Consider the following 18546-nt stretch of genomic DNA (forward strand, 5'->3'; position numbering starts at 1 on the left):
TGACTCCAAGCCATTAAATTCTTATCTGTGTCAGTGGTGAAATATGATGTTTACGGTCCTGTCTGGCTATTAGTGTTAGAATTGAGATCTTATATCCACAGCAGGGGCGGTAGCCACTACAGAATTGATTAGGTGACCATGTAGCTTGATTTGAACGTGAAAGCTGTATTACACCACAAATAAATGATATACACCAAGCATTAAGTATGTAATTATTAGGGACCAGTGGCTGTGTGCACAAATATGAAGCCATAGGCTATATCACCCTGACAACATTTAGTCAAAGATAAGCTCGTTAAATACTAAAATAGATATAAATAGACAAACCTGAACTTTGGATTTGGGGATTTCGAGATATCGAATGATAAACTCGTGTCTATGGGATGTGCTATATTTTCCATAATGTTGTGTATTCAGGGCAGGCCCAGTGATGGTCCATTTGCGCCATCTTATGGCCAAAGTGCGCTACTGCATCTGTTTTGTCCACGTGAAATCTACAACAATAAGTTAAGCTTTATTGGCATAATAATTGAAGGTACAGTATAGATTACAAAACATTGTAATGCGTATATATACAGTTTATGTACCATGTTTAAGCCTTTAAATAAATATATAAAATACATGTTATAATTCTATTTAATGACCTAAAGAAAAATTTAAAAAATACTACTACTACTAATAACAACAATGAATGTGTTAATAATATACAGTTATAATTAAAATGTATTAGGCTATGTAGGCTACTATTATTTTAAATGTACTATTAAAATATACATTATAAATGAACAGAACAAACACGCACACGTTAAATGTAATAATAATAATAATATTTACCATCAATTACATCAAGTGCAAAACTATATAAAAACATTTAAATTAACATTGTTGGTCAACTAGTAAAGCGCGTATTCTGTTACCATGGAGTTTACTTATCTGCCGCTGACCTACTGTTGCGCCGCGCTGGTATTTACGACACTTGCGTTCGGAAGACGTCAGTATGCGGGCACACATGTGGAGTGCAGCCTCAGCGCGTGTTTCAGCATTAAGAGTCCTGACTCGAGTCTGCGTGTCATCACAGCGGGTTAAAGCATTCCCACCAGTGTTTACAGCCCACAGCCTCTCTCTCTTCAGTCTATGTACCTCTGTGCTCGCCAAGGGTTTGATGTCCAGACGACCTCACAGCAGGAAGATGTCACAGTCCGTGGCGCAGCGGATGGTCTGGGTGGATCTGGAGGTAAACAGCGGTTAAACAACACAATAAACAACACAATAGTCTTTTAAAATGATTTAACTGATTCACATTTTAAGTCAAAATCAAGATGTTTTAACAGAAACAATGTATGACCACAGTATTTGACAGCAATTCGATGCTGAATGAATTTGCATTGTTTTATAGTATTTCGGTTTATTATAGTATGTGAAATGATTGCATCCCTTTTCAAACATGCCATCTGCTTATATAGCAAGTCCAGTACATTCTGTTCATACTTTGGATAATATTTGGGCTAGTCACTGCAGCTGACCTGCTTGTTTACAAGTTTTTGCACACAGTCTCTGGTTTTGGATTCACCCTACGCAGTTTTTATCCAGGAACTCTTTACAAATATATGGACTGACGAGTGATTGTGCAGTCATAGGTTGAATGACTGGTTTTCAGGGTTGCATATCAATGTGTTTCTTGTTTCAGATGACAGGGCTGGATATCGAGAAGGATAAGATTATTGAGATGGCTTGCATAGTTACAGACTCTGACATGAACATCATTGCAGAGGTTGGTGATTCTTTTTTGCTTGGAATAAAAGTCTCATGCAGTGAGAACTGGACCATGTTCAGTCTCCAGCAAAAATCGGATTAATTTTTTTTTTGTTGCATATCCAGATTTTATCCAGATTCATTTTTGTTGGATTTGAGGTGATCTATATACTACATACACTTATAAATGGCCAGAATTGGCTTTCAAGTTTAGGTAAAAACTACATTTAAAAACAACAAATGTATCAAAAAATGCTGTATCAAGATAAATGGAATAAATATAAAATTCAACTGAATATAAAAGGATTATACTTCAGATTCTTCCAACAGGGCAAAGACTTAAAGGTCCCATGGCCAAAAGCATATATTAAAAATGGTCAAAAGTGACCAAAGACTTGAAATTTAACTTCATACATAATTTTTTATATAACTTAATATAGAATTAATGTAATATATGTTTGTTCAATAATATTTCTTGATTATTATTTCGAATTTTTAGGGTTTTTTATGATACTATGTATTATGCAATATTTATAAAAAATGTTATAAGCTATTTTTCATAGCAAATAAAAAGCAATTTTTCAAAGCTATTTTCGTAAAAAAAAAAAAATTGTGTAAATGTATAGAGAGGCTTTTGGATTCCCTATAATTTATGTTTTATAAACAAATACTGTGATTGGCCTGGAGGGTGTGTGTGTGTGTGTGTGTGTGTGTGTGTGTGTGTGTGTGTGTGTGTGTGTGTGTGTGTGTGTGTGTGTGTGTGTGTGTGTGTGTGTGTGTGTGTGTGTGTGTGTGTGTGTGTGTGTGTGTGTGTGTGTGTGTGTGTGTGTGTGTGTGTGTGTGTCAAAAAGTGAGAGAATGAATCTCTTTTTGAATTTATTGATTTTATGTCACACATTCTCAATAAAAAATGACCATCGCACACCTGCAGGTGTAGGTGCGTAGGAGAGAAGACCAGAAAAAGTATTCTCCAAAGAAGAAGACCAAAAAAAGAAATCCCGCACACTATCAGTACTTGCAAAAAGTATCAAAAAATATTTATAATATGTTTGATACTTTTTGCAAGTATTGATCGTGTGCGGGATTTCCTTTTGTTTTTTAGTTTTCACATATTCTCAAAATTATCTCTGATGCAGTTTTGCCTGCGTGGGTGTCTATTTTGCACTCAAAATGTTTAAAGATTAACCCCTTCATTGCTTAATTTTTTGTATATATATTTTTTCTTCATATTTCCATTTCATTTCCTATGACGGTCATTTTTGGTAGTGAAGGTGCCAAGTGTTCCTTTTTTTAGACTCTTTAACATATCCGAATTATATCAATGATTTTTTTGTGTTCACATAGCTAATGCGACAAGTCACCAGGTGTCATCCCATTCCAATGAAGCAAAAAAAAAAAAAGGAAACATTCAAAACGTTAAATTTAGTCAATCAGTTCTGACCGAAGAGGCCCAAAGGGTTTAAAGAGTTTAAAAAACTGTGTAAAAAAAAAACTTTTAATAAAAAAACAAAAAACATTTATAGTTATTTAGGGTGTTATTTTAGTAGGTATAAGTTAAAAAATAGACAACTATAAAAATTGTTGAGCATAAGTCTAATAAAACATTATATCCCGTAACCCCCTATACATCTCAAACAACATCAATAGAGAAAAAAAATGTCTTCAACTTAGATTTAAATTTTAGAAAAAATGAAATGAATTAAAATATTAATGACTCATCCTGCACTACAAATCAAATACGGTCAAGAACGGGAATGTCCCTCCCCAAAATTCCACCTGCCTCTAATGTCTCGTATATGTCTCACTCCTCACCACCAAATAAAAAAAAATATGCCCATACTGGCTCTTTAAAGCTATAACCTTCTTTTTTATTGTTGTTAGGGGCCAAATCTGATCATCAACCAACCAGATGATCTGCTTGACGGCATGTCAGACTGGTGCAAAGAGCATCATGGGAAGGTGAGTACAGATTGACGCACATTCTGAGTGTTTCCTGTTTCGCCTGAATGAGCTTGATGTGTGTTTTGTGATTTGTGTTGCCAGTCAGGCTTGACGCAGGCTGTCCGGGACAGCCACATCACTCTCCAGCAGGCAGAGTACGAATTCCTGTCCTTCGTCCGACAGCACACACCACCCGGACAGTGTCCTCTCGCAGGTAACACACGACACCAGCTGCTCTGTTTCTCTTGCATGTCACAGGTGTCAAAGTGTGCCTCTTCGTCCACAGGGAACTCCGTTCACGCCGATAAGAAGTTTCTGGATAAGTTCATGCCGCAGTTCATGAGACATCTTCACTATCGCATTATAGACGTGAGCACCATTAAAGAGCTGTCCAGGTTTGTTCCCCATTTAGGTTTTATCAGATTCCCGAACGGCCGCTGTTGCCACATTAATGCTTCAGCACGTACAGGAAGAAGTTGATGATGTCAAAATACTTGTTTTTTTTCCCATTCTGTTTCCCAGACGATGGTATCCAGAGGAGTACGGTCTCGCACCACAGAAAAAAGCATCGCACAGGTCTGTGTGCTTAACAGGTGTTTCACAGCTGTATTATTGAATGCCACGTTTAGCATCGCAGGAGAGGCTTCGATGTATTCATAAATATTAAACCCTAAAGGAGAGCTGTGTTGTCTGATCTCAGAATACTGTTGTGTCTGTTTGAATTTTCAGAGCGCTGGAAGACATCCAGGAGAGCATAAAAGAACTGAAGTTTTACAGAGCGAATGTTTTCAAAGTGAAGGAGAAGAGAAAAGTAGTCGAAAATGGCGACAAGACGCCTGTGAGCTAATCTCCGAGCCGATCTGGAGTGCTTTTAGGATCTTCCTCACATTTGGATGAAAGCTTGTATGAATACTTGAGAGAGAGAGAGAGAGAAAGAGAGAGAGAGCAAAGTCCTCACTGTTTGTTTGTCACTGCAAATATCTTAGTTTAAAAAGAGAGGAGAAAACCAACTCATTGTTTTGAACAAGTTCCTTTTTTATTCTTTATGTTCCTTTTAGGTAATCTGATTTGTTGCTTGTATACTGGATCGTGTCAGTGTGCAGTAATGGAACAGAAGTGTGTTTGAAAAGGTCACTTTTTTGAAATAAAAATCATTTGTTGCGGTTTTTGAAGGATGGTTAATGTGACTATTCTGAAATGTTGTGGCTGACCTGTTCGTGCAGTAACCTGAACCAGACGACAGATGGCAGTACACAGTCAGGTAATGTCTGTGATCAGTGGAGTTATTCACAGTGCAGGGTAAATTACTTGATAGTAATTTGTCTACTGAATCCAAATTAAATGGCAAAAATTGTGGTTTGTAAGGTGATGTAATCAGATTACTTTTGACTTAACTCATTTATCACATTGATTGACTAGGATAATCTTGTACATGTAAAAATACAAAGAGAAAGAAAATATATTCCATTGTTATCAACAAGAAGTATTAAATACAGTTTCCCAGACGAGTTCGTGGTGGAGCTGCAAGGGGTTCAACTGAAAATTTTGCGGGGGAATCCCTGTAGAGTATGTAAATATGAAATTGTGTGAATTTGTTCATTTCCAAAGAATAATACTCGAATTACTCACTGAGTGATAATTCAAATAATTAATATGGAGGTGATCAGATTTGCAATGTTGAGAAAAAACATTAAAAAAATTAAATGAGTTCTGTAAATGCTGTGGGTCTTGGTGCAAAACCATAAAACTGGAAGACCTTCTGAAGGCATATAAGCAGTAGACTTCTTTTTCTTCTTTTTTTTTTTAAGTATAATCAATAAATTATGAATATTTTACTGCCATTGTGAGAATAAGATGTAATCAATAAAAAGGTAACAAGTCTGATTATGAGTATTTTAAAATGTATTAAATGTAATCTAATGGCAAGTACTTAATTTTTGGAATCTGATTACGTAATCCAGATTACATGTAATCAGTTACTACCCAGCAGTTTGTCAAGTAAAAAGATCAATGTAAATATAATTATTATGGCTTCTTTGACATCCTCAAAACCGTTGATAGATACATACTATGTCACAATGTAAGTCAATAGGGTCCATCAACTGTTTGGTTGCAACAAGCTTTTCAGTGATTGGATTTTTTGTATTGACTGAAAGCTTTCTAATACTTTTGAACTTGACTTAATCTTTTATTTGCTCTGCTACATAAACAAAACATTGTCAGTGTCGTTCCCTCTAACTCTATGAAGAGGTTAGTGAATATTGCGCTCACACTCCACTTAGTTTTATGCTGTTTTAAAGTGGTAAGGACCGCTGGGACTTCAAACCCTGTTTGGTTGGAGCAGCGGCAGCCCAAGGTAACATGAGCATTCTGTCTGTCACTGCTGCCACTGGAGGATCGCATGTTTGATTCTACAAGGGAAATTTTAAATAGACAGAGACACTAGGCTAATGCATAAACCATGTAGCTTGTGAAACAATTCTCTCATCTCTCTCCCTCAGAATCTTTCTCGCAGAGGATGAGGAAGATCCTCATTAGTGGTCAGGACAGACCGCTCTGTGTGAAACTGAGTGTTTGCACTAGTCTGGTCAAACGATTTAGAAACACATTTAATCATTTGGCAGATGCTTTCATCAAAAGCGACTTGCATTTAAACACATCTCAAGCAATTTCTCATAAGTCAACAACACTTGCGGTACACAACGCCAATTTTAAAGTAGTAGAAAGGTTGTTTATTTTAGGAATTGCCTTTGTTCACGGTTGTGGATTAGGTAAGTCTTCAGCTGTTTATTTAAAGTTCTGATGGTCTCAAGAGATCAGATGAAGGTTGATATCTCGTTCCACCACTGAAGAACAGAGAGAGTTAAGGTTCTGGAAAGGACTTTGTACCTCACAAAGAAGATCAAAAATTCCACAATTTGTTTATTTATTCTTAAGTTCTTTAGAAAACCAGCTATTTACACATCAACAGCCTACAATGCAAGATTAAGAACTATTTTAAATCTCTAAGGAACCATATGGCCTATGAAAGCACCCTTTCAGAGCTCTTTACTGAACCTAATGTGAAATAGAAAGGCACTAAAGACTTGATTTTTAAGATTCTGCAATCTCTGACATGGTAAATGTCATTTGTAGAAGAAAGAGGTACAAACTTTATTGGGTTTGCATGAGTGGTATTGCTGCTTCATCCACCAAAGCCACACAAAACCCAGTGGAACGGACCGTTCTGAAGAGGCAACACTTCCAAGTCCAGGTATATATGCCTTTTTTAAGCACTAATTCACCTAATCACATTTGATTATCAGGCAACAAATTAATTTCAGTTTAACAGAGATTTTCCATAAAATATTCTAACCAGTTTGGCGTGTTCTGGTGTGTGTCCGAAGATTGTAGTGAAAGGCCAAACATATGGAGGATTTCTTGAAGTTGCCTGATGACTCGAATAAAGAGAGATAATTAAGGCTTTTGGAGTGAATGAATACAGTAAAGCTTCTCATGTGCCAGGGTAAAAAACATTCTCCATGCTCAAACACTAGCAGAACATTACAAGCAATGTGCGTTGGACAAAATTTGTTCTTAATCTGATGAAACTGTAATTTATGCATTTCTTAATTGCTTACTCTAATATATCGCTATTTGAATTCGTTCAAGGGCAGAAAACGTGATGATGTACTATAAGAGCTCAATCCATCATGAATTCATAACCCTGAATCAACAGGAGCTCACGTAATTACTGACGAAGTCTCAATTTATCAATTTTATTCTGGCAGGCTCCTTACACACATTAAAGGATCATTAAATTTGTGCACTGAAAAATAGCTTGCATTTACGCTAATTTGATTACCTGCCAATTATCAGCAGTTGAACTGAGTTGGTGTAGTTAGACCTTAATATCACTGAATGCTCATTGTGTTGATATTTAAATATCCAAAAAATAGCATATCTCTTGTCTCAATATGTGAACTTTTGTGTTATTTGTTATTTTTCATTATTTGCAGTGAGACACTTTCCGTCTTCCAAAGCCCTGACATGGATGAAACACGGATCAGATCGGCTTTGATCAGAGCTCTAAATCAAAGGTGAACACTGAACATGAATCTCAGCGACATTTGTGACATGTGTCAGGTGAGATAAAGTGTGTTTTGATAACTTTCACCATATGAGTATTAACATTTCACTTGCATATGTTGATATGCAGGTGAAATCCACATTTCAGGGCTTGATCAGGATGTTGCTCTAAATATGTATTTATTAAAATAAATAATACAAAGGAGTTTGTTAGTCAGATAGTTTTGAGCTACAACTTACACACTAAATAGCATGCTAACACACTACTTTTATTTATTTTGCAGTATGTAGTAGTATGCACAGGCTACTGTGTGCTCTATCCATTTTATAAGTATAAGATCTGTGGATATGTAAGTTGATAAAGAAGTACCACAAGGATGTGAGTTTATATGCTAAGTTGATCAATATTATAACCGTTATAGTCTTTAGCAACTTGTTAGCGGAGTGCTTATCATTGCACCAATTTTCACTGTTTCATATGGTATTTTTAAAAAGAGTAGGCAGCGTAAGTAGAAAGCATTTCCATTCCATAGAGTTCCATTCCGAACGTAGCCAGACGTAAGTAATCATAATTTGAGCTGTTGTTTGGCAGTATATATGGGATGATATTTAGCTGGAAAATGAGTCTTAAGCACCATGAATTTCTGCATCAATCATTTGCCGTTGTAAACCCAATCCAGTGGAAGCATGCTAGCATTAAAGCATTTAGCTCTATTATGCTGTCAGTCAGCGCTGATGTCAGCATTGTTCTCCAGTCCTGCCTGCCAGTCCAGAGCTTTATAAGCTGAACAGGCCGAAGTGACAGACGCCACTCAGATCCCGGCACCCGCAGACCTGCAGCACACACTGACAGAAATGCTCTGTACTGGACAATGTAGACGCACACTGTTAGTACAAACAGACACTTTTGTGACAGAAAATATTCCCTGCGTATACAGTGTCCCCAACCCTAAGGGGCCGTTTACACGACACCATTTTCAACTAAAAACTGAAAACTTTTTATGTTTTTTGGCTGTTCATTTACATGGCAACGGTGTTCTGGGGGCCTGAAAACACAAACCTTTGAAAATGGGTTTCAAAGTGCACGTTTTTGAAAACGTTACCATTATAGTATTATTTCTACCAATTTGTGAAAACGTTAGCCTATTTTTACAAAAAACTGCTTCAACGGAGCCATAACGTAAGATACAAGGTAATGGCGCCTTTCATACATTTTCGTGTTTCTTTAGAAATAAATAATGGACAAATGGAGTCTTAAACGCCTCAGATGTAAAGTTATTCGCTGTCAAAGTGACTCCAAAATGAATGGGAGTCAATGGGATGCTAACAGCAGGTGATGGTCCGCTAGCCAATGGCGGCGCCCGGGGAAACTTCAAAAACCCTGCCCCCCTGGTTTTCGCGGATCCGTGTGAACGGGACCATTTTGAAAATGTTGTCATCTGCACACGAAAAATGCGAAGGAAAACATTTTTTAAAATTTGTTTAGTACATCATTTTCGTGTAAACATACCCTTAAAGTCACCATGAAATCAAAACTGACAATTCTGGGGGGGGGGGTATTTTGTTTTTTTTATTCTGTTTATTATAAATTATTTATCTGTGCACATCATTATTAGTATTTATATTCGCGTGCGCTCTTAATCTTTAATCAAAATATCTTCCCCTCTCTCGTGCAGTGACATCTCTTCTCTGATGACATGTTTACTGGCGTGAGGGCGGGACAACCTGTCACTCACATGAGATTGACCAATAGCAAACCACAACCATCCAATCAATTCCCGATGAACAAAATCAAGTCCCGCCCTCCATTTTTTCTTGTTTAAGAAGCTGTTTCACTCAGAAATACATCACAATATGGAAGAAAAGACTATCGCATCTTTCATCTCGTGGATGAATTTAAGATGCACTTAATGTGTGAATTTCACTGCTTTGGATAATTCTAGAGTTTTTTTGTCAGTATGACAAAATGAAAATAATTATTAAAATTGTTAAATTGAAAAAGTAATAAATAAAATGTTAATTTATTTTAAATTTTGAACCATATTAGCCATTACTTTATAATTTTGAAACCTATACATTTTGTGTATTATATAATGACGTTCAGACATATCCCGCTTAATATATATATATATATATATATAAACTCCAGACTAAGACAATAAACATTTATTTCCGAATTTCTTGTACAGGAAAGGCTTTGATACATACATCTGGAATAATTTGCACAAAAGATGTTCGCAATCCTTAAAACCTTCCTTTGAAATATGACCTGAGGTTTCATCATTACGTTTGATTTAAGGTGAAGCTTCATAAATAACAGGTAAAATAGGTTCTGAGTGAAAAATAGAAGAAAAAAGTGGGAGAAACTCAGAAGCAGCGTGAAAATCAAAACTGTGGGAGCCTAAGGGAATTGTCCTTTAATGAAAGGAAAAATAGGCCATGTTACATGCTAAGTGAGAGTAGAATTAGATGTGCAGAGAACAAGAGAAGTTGAAAAGAGCGGGTCATGTGGTTAGTCACGGTTGTTCTGTTAGGAAACTTGTAGAAGTCTGACGAAGCGCATTCAGACAACAAGATTCAGATTTACTTGCAATGTTCTAACCCCAGGTCAGATAATGATACCTCACTTAATTCAGCTGTATTCAGCAGTGTCTACCTGGATGTATTCTCAGAAAACAGTGGCAGCTGTGGTTGGAAAATTCTGAATTTTGTACTTATTTTGATGTATTTATTTAAAAAAGGAAATGCCTAATGCATTTTTTGAAAAAAATGCATATTGAAATTATATTTTAATTAGTTTCATTTATTCAAGCAAATTCTCTGTTATACTGATGAAAATAAATATTTAAAAATGAAATTTATATTTAATTTTTATATTTCTTTTGCAGTGTCTGTTTGTTTGTAGTTTTTTAAAAATAAATTTATCAATACATAATATGGTCAAAAATGGATGATCCTTAGGATGATCCACCTCATGTTCTGCACACTACATAGGGAAGTTAATTTTTCCATGGAAGATCCATAATTGAAGCCATGGCAGGTAACTAAGACAGGTGTCATTCTGATTAGGTGAAGGTAGCAGGACATTTAGAGAATTAAAGTCATTGTGATCTTGTTCCAGACAACTTACAGAGGCCTGGCAGACTCTTTATCTCTTTTTTCTCTTTTCTTTTATTAGAACGGCCTCTGAAGGTCATCTCAAGCATTACAGAAGCACTGCGCTGTTCCACGTGTCTTTGGGGGCTTTGGGACCGGAGGAATAAAACATCTCATCCGGAGCCTTTGAAGCGGGTTGCAGCTGGTATGTCTAGCTGGCATATCGACAGATCTTGTTTGGGTTTATCCAAAAATCCTAAATCCTACCGCCGTAGTCCCTAACCTGATGTTATGCCCGTCAGGTAGATGGTTAGATGTGACCTAGATTTTAATTAGATTGATCTTTTACTTTCAAAAAATACAATTGTTTTCTGACTGGTTGTAAAAAATGCTGGGTTTTTTTGTGTAAAAATCTATCTAATCTCTTTTCAATCTTTTTCAATTTGCATTATTTCTGAGAAAATGTATTGTATACACACACACACATATATATATATATATATATATATATATATATGATTATAAACATGATACTTATATATATGATTATTTGTTTCATTTACTGAAAAAATACAAATAAATTTACAGTGAATACGTAGTTCATTCAGGACACCCCAATCCACACACACACGATTTACTCTCAACCTCTTTAGAGCTTCTGAAAAATTACATCCCATCGATTTTGTAGGCGAAGAGCAGTGGATGAAAGTTCAGGCAGAGTAATGCACACACAGAGTGCTGCATGCCAACGAGAGAGAGAGAGAGAGAGAGAGGGAGAGAGAGAGAGAGAGAGATGAGGAAAGATGCTGACGCGATTTTCTGTTCCATGTGATTGTCTCATCTTTTAAGTGACGTTATGGATTGAATATTGACATGCACTTGAAGCAGCCAGTGCAACAAGGACACCGGCATTAGGACAGAAATGCTCATTTGAGTGCAACGTTTTGGAACAAAGCAGTTGCGATGAGAGACGAGCGTTGAAGGAAGGTTGCAACATGTCAGGGAAGGTTCTTGCAGGGGAACAGGAGGTTTTAAATTATGCAGGGCCAGCCAAATAGAGTCAGGATGTCACTCCGCAGAATGTCTGTGCAGGACAGGAAAAAAAAACAAAAAAAACAGAAGGGCCAATCCTGTCAGTGGATTTGACACATTAGTGGCGTTTATAAGAGAAGTTGACTCTCAGTACGGACAATGCTGAGGTCAGCGCTCCTGCAGGAGTGATGGTGCCGGGTCTGATGTCCACTATTAGCGGTGCGATTAATCTCTTTATATGGCCTAGTCCAGTACAACAGATCTGTTTAGTGTAAGCAGAACACATTTAGTGGTCTGTTTACTGAAGGCCAGTACGTCTCGGCTAATGGCAATCATTACAAGAGCCATAAAAATCAAAATAGTAATTGGTTATATGAGGATTCAGGTTGAGGAGCTTCTCTTCAGTCAGCGATAAATGAAAAAAGGAGGTCGTATATTTTCTGTCTTGCCGCAAATTGAATGAAAATTCAATATCCACATGCATTGGATGATAGAAACTGCAGTAGTGAGTGTTTTCATATTTAGCTTTTATCATGAGTGTTTTTCTTTCTCTTGTGCATGTATCAGTATTCAGATTAAGAGGAACGACTGCAGTAGAAGTACTAGAGTTTTCCTATTGGACGATGAGCACATGAAATCTAAACTGACCTGATTTATTTATAATACATGTCTCTGGTTGTATTTTACAATATTTATCAGTCCACATGTTTAAATGTCCTTGTAATATCTCATCAAAATGTAATACCTTGCTGTTCCTCTAAAAAGACTTTACTTTTTGACTGATGTCATCAAGACCTATTGTTCGGTTAGTTAAAGTGAACTAATAGCCAGGCTCAGTTCAGGACTAATTGTTTGCAAAGGCCATTTTTTGTTGACTTTAAAGCCTGTTCAGACCCAGAATGAAACAAATCATTGATGAAATGTCACCTCCATTAATACAGTGATAGTGCTTTAGATTGACATTAAAAAAGGTATAGACTACATTTGGAAATAATAGTACAGGTGTTTAATTAAAATGGTACTTTTATGTATACTACTTTTCAAATGCCTATCGATATGATTCTTCTTCTTCTTCTTCTGCTCTTGAGTATATGGAACCCTATAGAACCGTATGGATCAAGACGCTTCAAAATGTAACTTATGACGTCATTTTCTGTCATGAACATTTTTCCACCATTTAGAATTTTCAGGAAAACCTCATTTTTCGAACTCCTCCTCAACTGTTTGTCTATTATGATGATCTTCAGACCATGCCGAAACAAAAATATGGAATTTAAGTTGATTAGTAAAACCGTTCTCGAATACAGAGCAAATTAATGAATATCTCCGCAACGCTTTAGCGTATTCTGACCAAACTTGGTGTGTGTCATCACAACCCGAGGGTACCTGCACAGTTTTGGCACAGTGCCACCTAGTGGTCAGGTCAAACATTTAAATGTTTGCTTATAATTTCTGAATGGTTTGGCTGGTCTTTTTATACATTTGGAGTCGAACAACACCCAATTTTCCCATATCTGCCATTTTGGGCGTTTGTAAGTGTAATCAGCATCATGTCCTGAAGGTACTCAAAAAGTTAATGAATTTTCAAAAAATGCCTAATGTAATTAAACTCGGTCATGCCAAGAACATACATACCAAATGTGCCATAGTCGGCCTAACTTTGTGTTGTCCTTCTTTTTCAAACTCTGTGTAGACCATTTTGTCCAGACATCTTTAGCCCATGTCAGCAAAATGTTATGTATTTTATGTCGATAGATGAAACAGTTTTCATATACCGCATCAACGAATTATGAACCAATCTACACCTGAAGCTGTATCTCTGAATAGATTTGACATATTGGCACCAAGCTTAATGTGTGTTATTGTCACCCAACACTGATCACACCAGATCAATTTGGTGTTAAAATGCAAATTAGCCCCCGCCTCCACTCACTCACAGCAGCTCAGAGATCCACTCGTTGACGCTCACACGTTGAATGGATTGGTTACAAGGTAGTTTGTGACGTCAGAAACACCAGCGATTTCAAACCGTGTTTTTGAGTTTATCTTTGGTTCACTGCAGCTTTAAGGAGAAAATACTCAGCAATGGTGTTGACTTATGAATGGTTTGTCTTAAAGGTCCCATGACATGAAATTTCCACTTTCTGAGGTTTTTTAACATTAATATGAGTTCCCCTAGCCTGTATATGGTCCCCAAGTTTCTAAAAATTTTAATTGGTGTAAATCGAGCTTTTGCTATTTTTCTCTGCCTTTGAGAAAATGGAAGCTCAACCGCGCTGATCTTGAATCTCCTCCTTATGATGTCATAAGGAGAAATGTTACCTCCCCTTTCTCTGCTTTGAGAACCCAGAGAATATTTCTCGCCCATGAGAAAATGAGCTAGGAAGTAGAACGCGCGCGCGATTTTAGTTTGTCCACGAGAGATATCATGGCTTTTGAGCGAGCGAAGCATACTAATTGCTCAATAATTGGATGTACAAATGAACATCGAATGGTCAATACAGAGCTGGGCTTGCTGAACGTCGGACAAGTCAGTCAACAAATGATATATAAGTGTGTTGCTTTACTGTTTATGGTTACCTAGCTTCTTACACGTAGAATGTGGCTGTCACATTAGCTATGCAGCTATGCAGTTACTTGCGCTAATGTAAAGGTAGACCGCATCAAGTTACACGTACTGTAACGCGAGTGTTGTACATTTCTTTGTTATTTGGATAACCGTTTTCCTGTTGGTTATATGGCGCGCGCGATATCCGCATTTCAAGATCGCAGAGCTTGATGTAATTGTAATAAGATAAATTACAGACGTTACAGATCTCTCATGAAAAGGCCACAGTAGGTTCGCGTTAGCTACATGATGATAACTGTAAACCATCCGAATAAAGTACCGTATCCAGACATAATATTTTAAACTAACCATTCGGAAACGTCCTGAGTTGAGTTGCAACTTCTTCATCCGTTGCTTCTCCATCTGGATCAGATTCTTGGTCAAACTGAAATGCTTGAACGACTGCGTGTCTTCGTGCCATTGCAATATATCCAACATAAACAAACATGCATGGTACCGTTGCGCAAGATGGTCAAGGCCACCCCCACCCTCCACCTTGCGCTGCCTTTCTCCTCCTCATTAGTATTTAAAGCTACAGACACCGAAACGGCCCGTCTGAAGGAAGCTCATTCTGGGACTGGCTTGTAGTGGCTATAATTCTGCACCGAGGCTGAATTTTTGGAAAGAGATTTCAGATACAGTAATAAGGACCACTAAGGACTATATTAAAGCCTACAAAAAGTAGCATGTCATGGGACCTTTAAAGTATATTATAAACACCACATAGGCATATAAACAACATTAAAAGCTTGATTTTCACTACAGGGGGACTTTAAAAATGTTTTTAAAAGTCCCTACTGCTGACCAAGTCTACATTTATTTGATAAAAAAAAACAAAAAAAAACAGTAAAAACAGTCATATTTCAAAATATTATTACAATTTAAAATATGTCCTTATATCCTCCATAATGATTTTGCAGGAGCTTGTGGTATTTGTCCTAGAGTGATCTCCACACCTCCGGTCTGGTGTCGTTTTTATGGGACGCTCTGAAATGGCTTTTTGATGGACAGCGTCGGTTTGCCTCCAGGTCTGCTGAATTGAATATATCCCTGTGTACTCAGCATTCCGGTGTCTCCATATCACCATGACAACTGCTATTGTCTGCTGTCACTCCCGGTCGCTTTTAACATCTCATAGTTCGGTATTCAATATTTTATCACCTGTGACCTATTTTAATCTTTGCTTCCCTTTGATTTTTTGTCTTTTTTTTATTCTCCATTCACTAGAGATAAAGGCACTGCAGTGTAAAACCATTTGAAAGCCTCTTGTTAATAGTTAAAGTGTCTGCGTGCCCGTCCCATCTGGGCCCGTGGACACTCTCACTGACTGATCAATAACCGATCTTGTGTCTCACTGACTCCAGATTGCTTTGCAGTCCCACCGCTTTAATTGAGCTTCTAACTTTCTGTGCTCTCCTCAGTGGATGATCTGGCAGATGGTTTTTAAGAGCTCCTGCGTGGGTAGAGTGGGGGAACTGCAGAGCGTCCCGTGTGCCAGCTGTGGTGGGCATGGAGCCCTGTGAGCTTAGGCTGCATTGGTCTGTAGAGGATTTCTTAGGCCCTCACACACTCTTGTTCCTATCCATTCAATACACACATGGAATTCAAGTGTGATTCATCTCTGGACTTAAATATAGTGAGCCTATTTCTCCTTTCCTGCCTTCAAGTCTTGTCAGAATGACAGTATTTACAGGTTGAGTGCACATCAATGTCACCACAATATTGCCATTTCGAAGTTGGCTGTCTTTAAATCCATATCTGAGTTGTCTGAAACTGTTTTATATAGTCTTGGAATCTGAAAGTATTTTTTCTAATTTATTTTCTCCACGGGGATTTTAAAACATCTTCACTAGACATACAATATTATTTCAATTTGACAATCAAAAAATAAATAAATAAAAAAATAAGAGAGAAAAACAAATCTATTGATGTACAGTATTGTTCAAAAGTTTTAATGATTTTTTTTTAATGATTTATTTAAAGGGGTGGTATAATGCCCTTTTCACAAGATGTAAAATAAGTCTTTGATTTCCCCAGAGTGTGTATGTGAAGTTTTTGCAAAATACCTCACAGATATTTTTATATAGCGTAGCGTGTTAAAATTGTACATTTTTGAGGGTGAGCAAAAACGCACCATATTGTGTCTGTTCCTTTAAATGCAAATGAGCTGTTGCTCCCGGCACAGAGGGCGGAGCTTAAACAGCTTGTGTCCTTTTACCTCACACAGACATGCACTGAAATTTTTTTAAACTTTTAGCCTTTTATGTTCAAACCGGATTCAGAGAATGATGGAGAGACTCAAGAAGAGGTGACAACATGTAGAATGCAACAGGACATTTCTGAATGGTTAGTTGATGAATTTATGTAGCTTATGTGTTGTTATCTTCTAGTCATTGATTAGCATATTCTGTCTTGATAATCTATAAATCATGTTCCGGGGGTGGGGTTTATGTAAATTGTAGGGTTAGTGATGTCACTAACCCGGGAGGAATGTCGTGTAGTCCTTACCAGCCGTTTGTTGTAGTCCTTAAAAAGCGATTTCTTTAAAAGCAAATATCTCCCTTTGCTTTGAACTTTGAGCATTGTAATTTTGCAGATGTTGTTTATGCTCAAACAGCAACATTACACACTAAGTAAAGTTAAAAAAGTGAAATCATAATCAATCACCCCTTTAAGTTTTTGTCTCATATCCTGACCAAGACTGCATGTATTTGATCGAAAATACAGTAAACCCTATATAAATATATATATATATACATGGGCATCGGAACCATTGTATACGGGTGGGACAAGACCCACCCACTTTTTAAGACCAATGATATTGGACCCATTTACTTTTACCGTCTCTGATTCAGCGCATTTGTCTGTTCGCTCTTCAGAGTGCCGTCAGTCAAATCCATTCTACTTGAGGAATTCCCTAATAAATTAAACTCCATTTCCGCTGAATCGCTACATTACATTTCTCAATGAGCCGCAACTGACGAAAGTAACCGCCCGTTGTACCCTTCCAGTCAAATATTGCGTTGCAAACATCAATAACAGCTTTAAGTTGTCATTGCTGCTGGCAAATGTCCATGGTATTAGCCGGATAATCCACGGATAGCTGTGCATTTAATGCACGACGTGGAGGCAAAGAACCGCCCGACGTGAAGTGGAGTTTAGTTTACTTGTTTTAATTAAAAGGCACCAGAATACATGAAATGGTATTTACTCCAGTAACATTTTTCTGGGGGAGGACCCACCCACTTTTTTTTTTCTTCCGACGCCCATGTATATATATATATATATATATACACACACACACACACACACACTTCTGGAACCCAACTGTTCAAACAATCATGGCGAAAGCTAATAGTCGTAATTGTTGAAATCTGTATGATTTATGTGTACTACCGTATATATAAACCATAGCTACAAAACATGCCTAAAAAACACAACTAATTTTGCTTCATTTTGTTGAACCTAAGTTTGTTGTGCTCAAGTTTGCTGTACTTCAAGTTTTTCCTATCTTTGTGAGATTTTTTTGTTATTTCAATCTTGACAATTTTAATTTTTTAATTTTTTAATTTTTTAATTTTTTAATTTTTTAATTTTTTAATTTTTAATTTTTTAATTTTTTAATTTTTTAATTTTTTAATTTTTTAAATTTTTTATTTTTTATTTATTTTATTTTTTTATTTTAATACAATGTTAATGTATTTGTTGGTGTACTAGATCTGCCACGCTGCTACGTATGGACTTGCTACTGATAATATTTTGAATTTGAGTTCTGAATGTGAGCATGTAAGATATGCTGCTGCTGCATAAATAGACATACATAAATCCCATAGCAGATCTAGGCAGGTGGAGCTGGGGGAGGTGGAAGGTTTCAGAGGAACTCTGATAGCACGCTGCAGGACTAGCTTACTGCAAACACTAAACCAGACTATTTAAATGTTGCGCAAGCAAGATCAGCAGAGCCCATCAGCTTGTGCCATGCGGTAATGATGTGATTGCCTGCAGATTGCATGTAAAGGATCTATCAGCCTCTGCCCTCTAGAATTTCA

General features: G+C 36.9%; 1 protein-coding gene and 1 long non-coding RNA gene across 2 annotated transcripts in view; one reads left to right on the forward strand and one right to left on the reverse strand.

Moving 5' to 3' along the window:
- Positions 1-18546, reverse strand: part of LOC309489275 — a 251524-nt gene that overhangs the window by 35761 nt on the left and 197217 nt on the right. The window lies entirely within an intron of this gene.
- smfn (small fragment nuclease) lies at positions 977-4859 on the forward strand. The gene is made up of 7 exons (XM_082158377.1): positions 977-1234; positions 1688-1771; positions 3634-3711; positions 3796-3907; positions 3980-4088; positions 4216-4269; positions 4423-4859. The coding sequence occupies exons 1-7, from the start codon at positions 998-1000 to the stop codon at positions 4538-4540; spliced, it is 792 nt and encodes a 263-aa protein (XP_082014503.1). The 5' UTR covers positions 977-997; the 3' UTR covers positions 4541-4859.

Source organism: Leuciscus leuciscus, assembly GCF_965113295.1.
Source record: "Leuciscus leuciscus genome assembly, chromosome: 24".
NCBI classification, from domain to species: domain Eukaryota; kingdom Metazoa; phylum Chordata; class Actinopteri; order Cypriniformes; family Leuciscidae; genus Leuciscus; species Leuciscus leuciscus.

Excerpts from the sequence above, each read along its gene's own strand:
- smfn (XM_082158377.1), top strand. The coding sequence starts at position 998 with ATGCGGGCACACATGTGGAGTGCAGCCTCAGCGCGTGTTTCAGCATTA. Across the intron at positions 1,772-3,633 it reads ACATGAACATCATTGCAGAG|GGGCCAAATCTGATCATCAA; the intron begins GTTGGTGATTCT and ends TATTGTTGTTAG. Across the intron at positions 4,270-4,422 it reads CAGAAAAAAGCATCGCACAG|AGCGCTGGAAGACATCCAGG; the intron begins GTCTGTGTGCTT and ends TTGAATTTTCAG.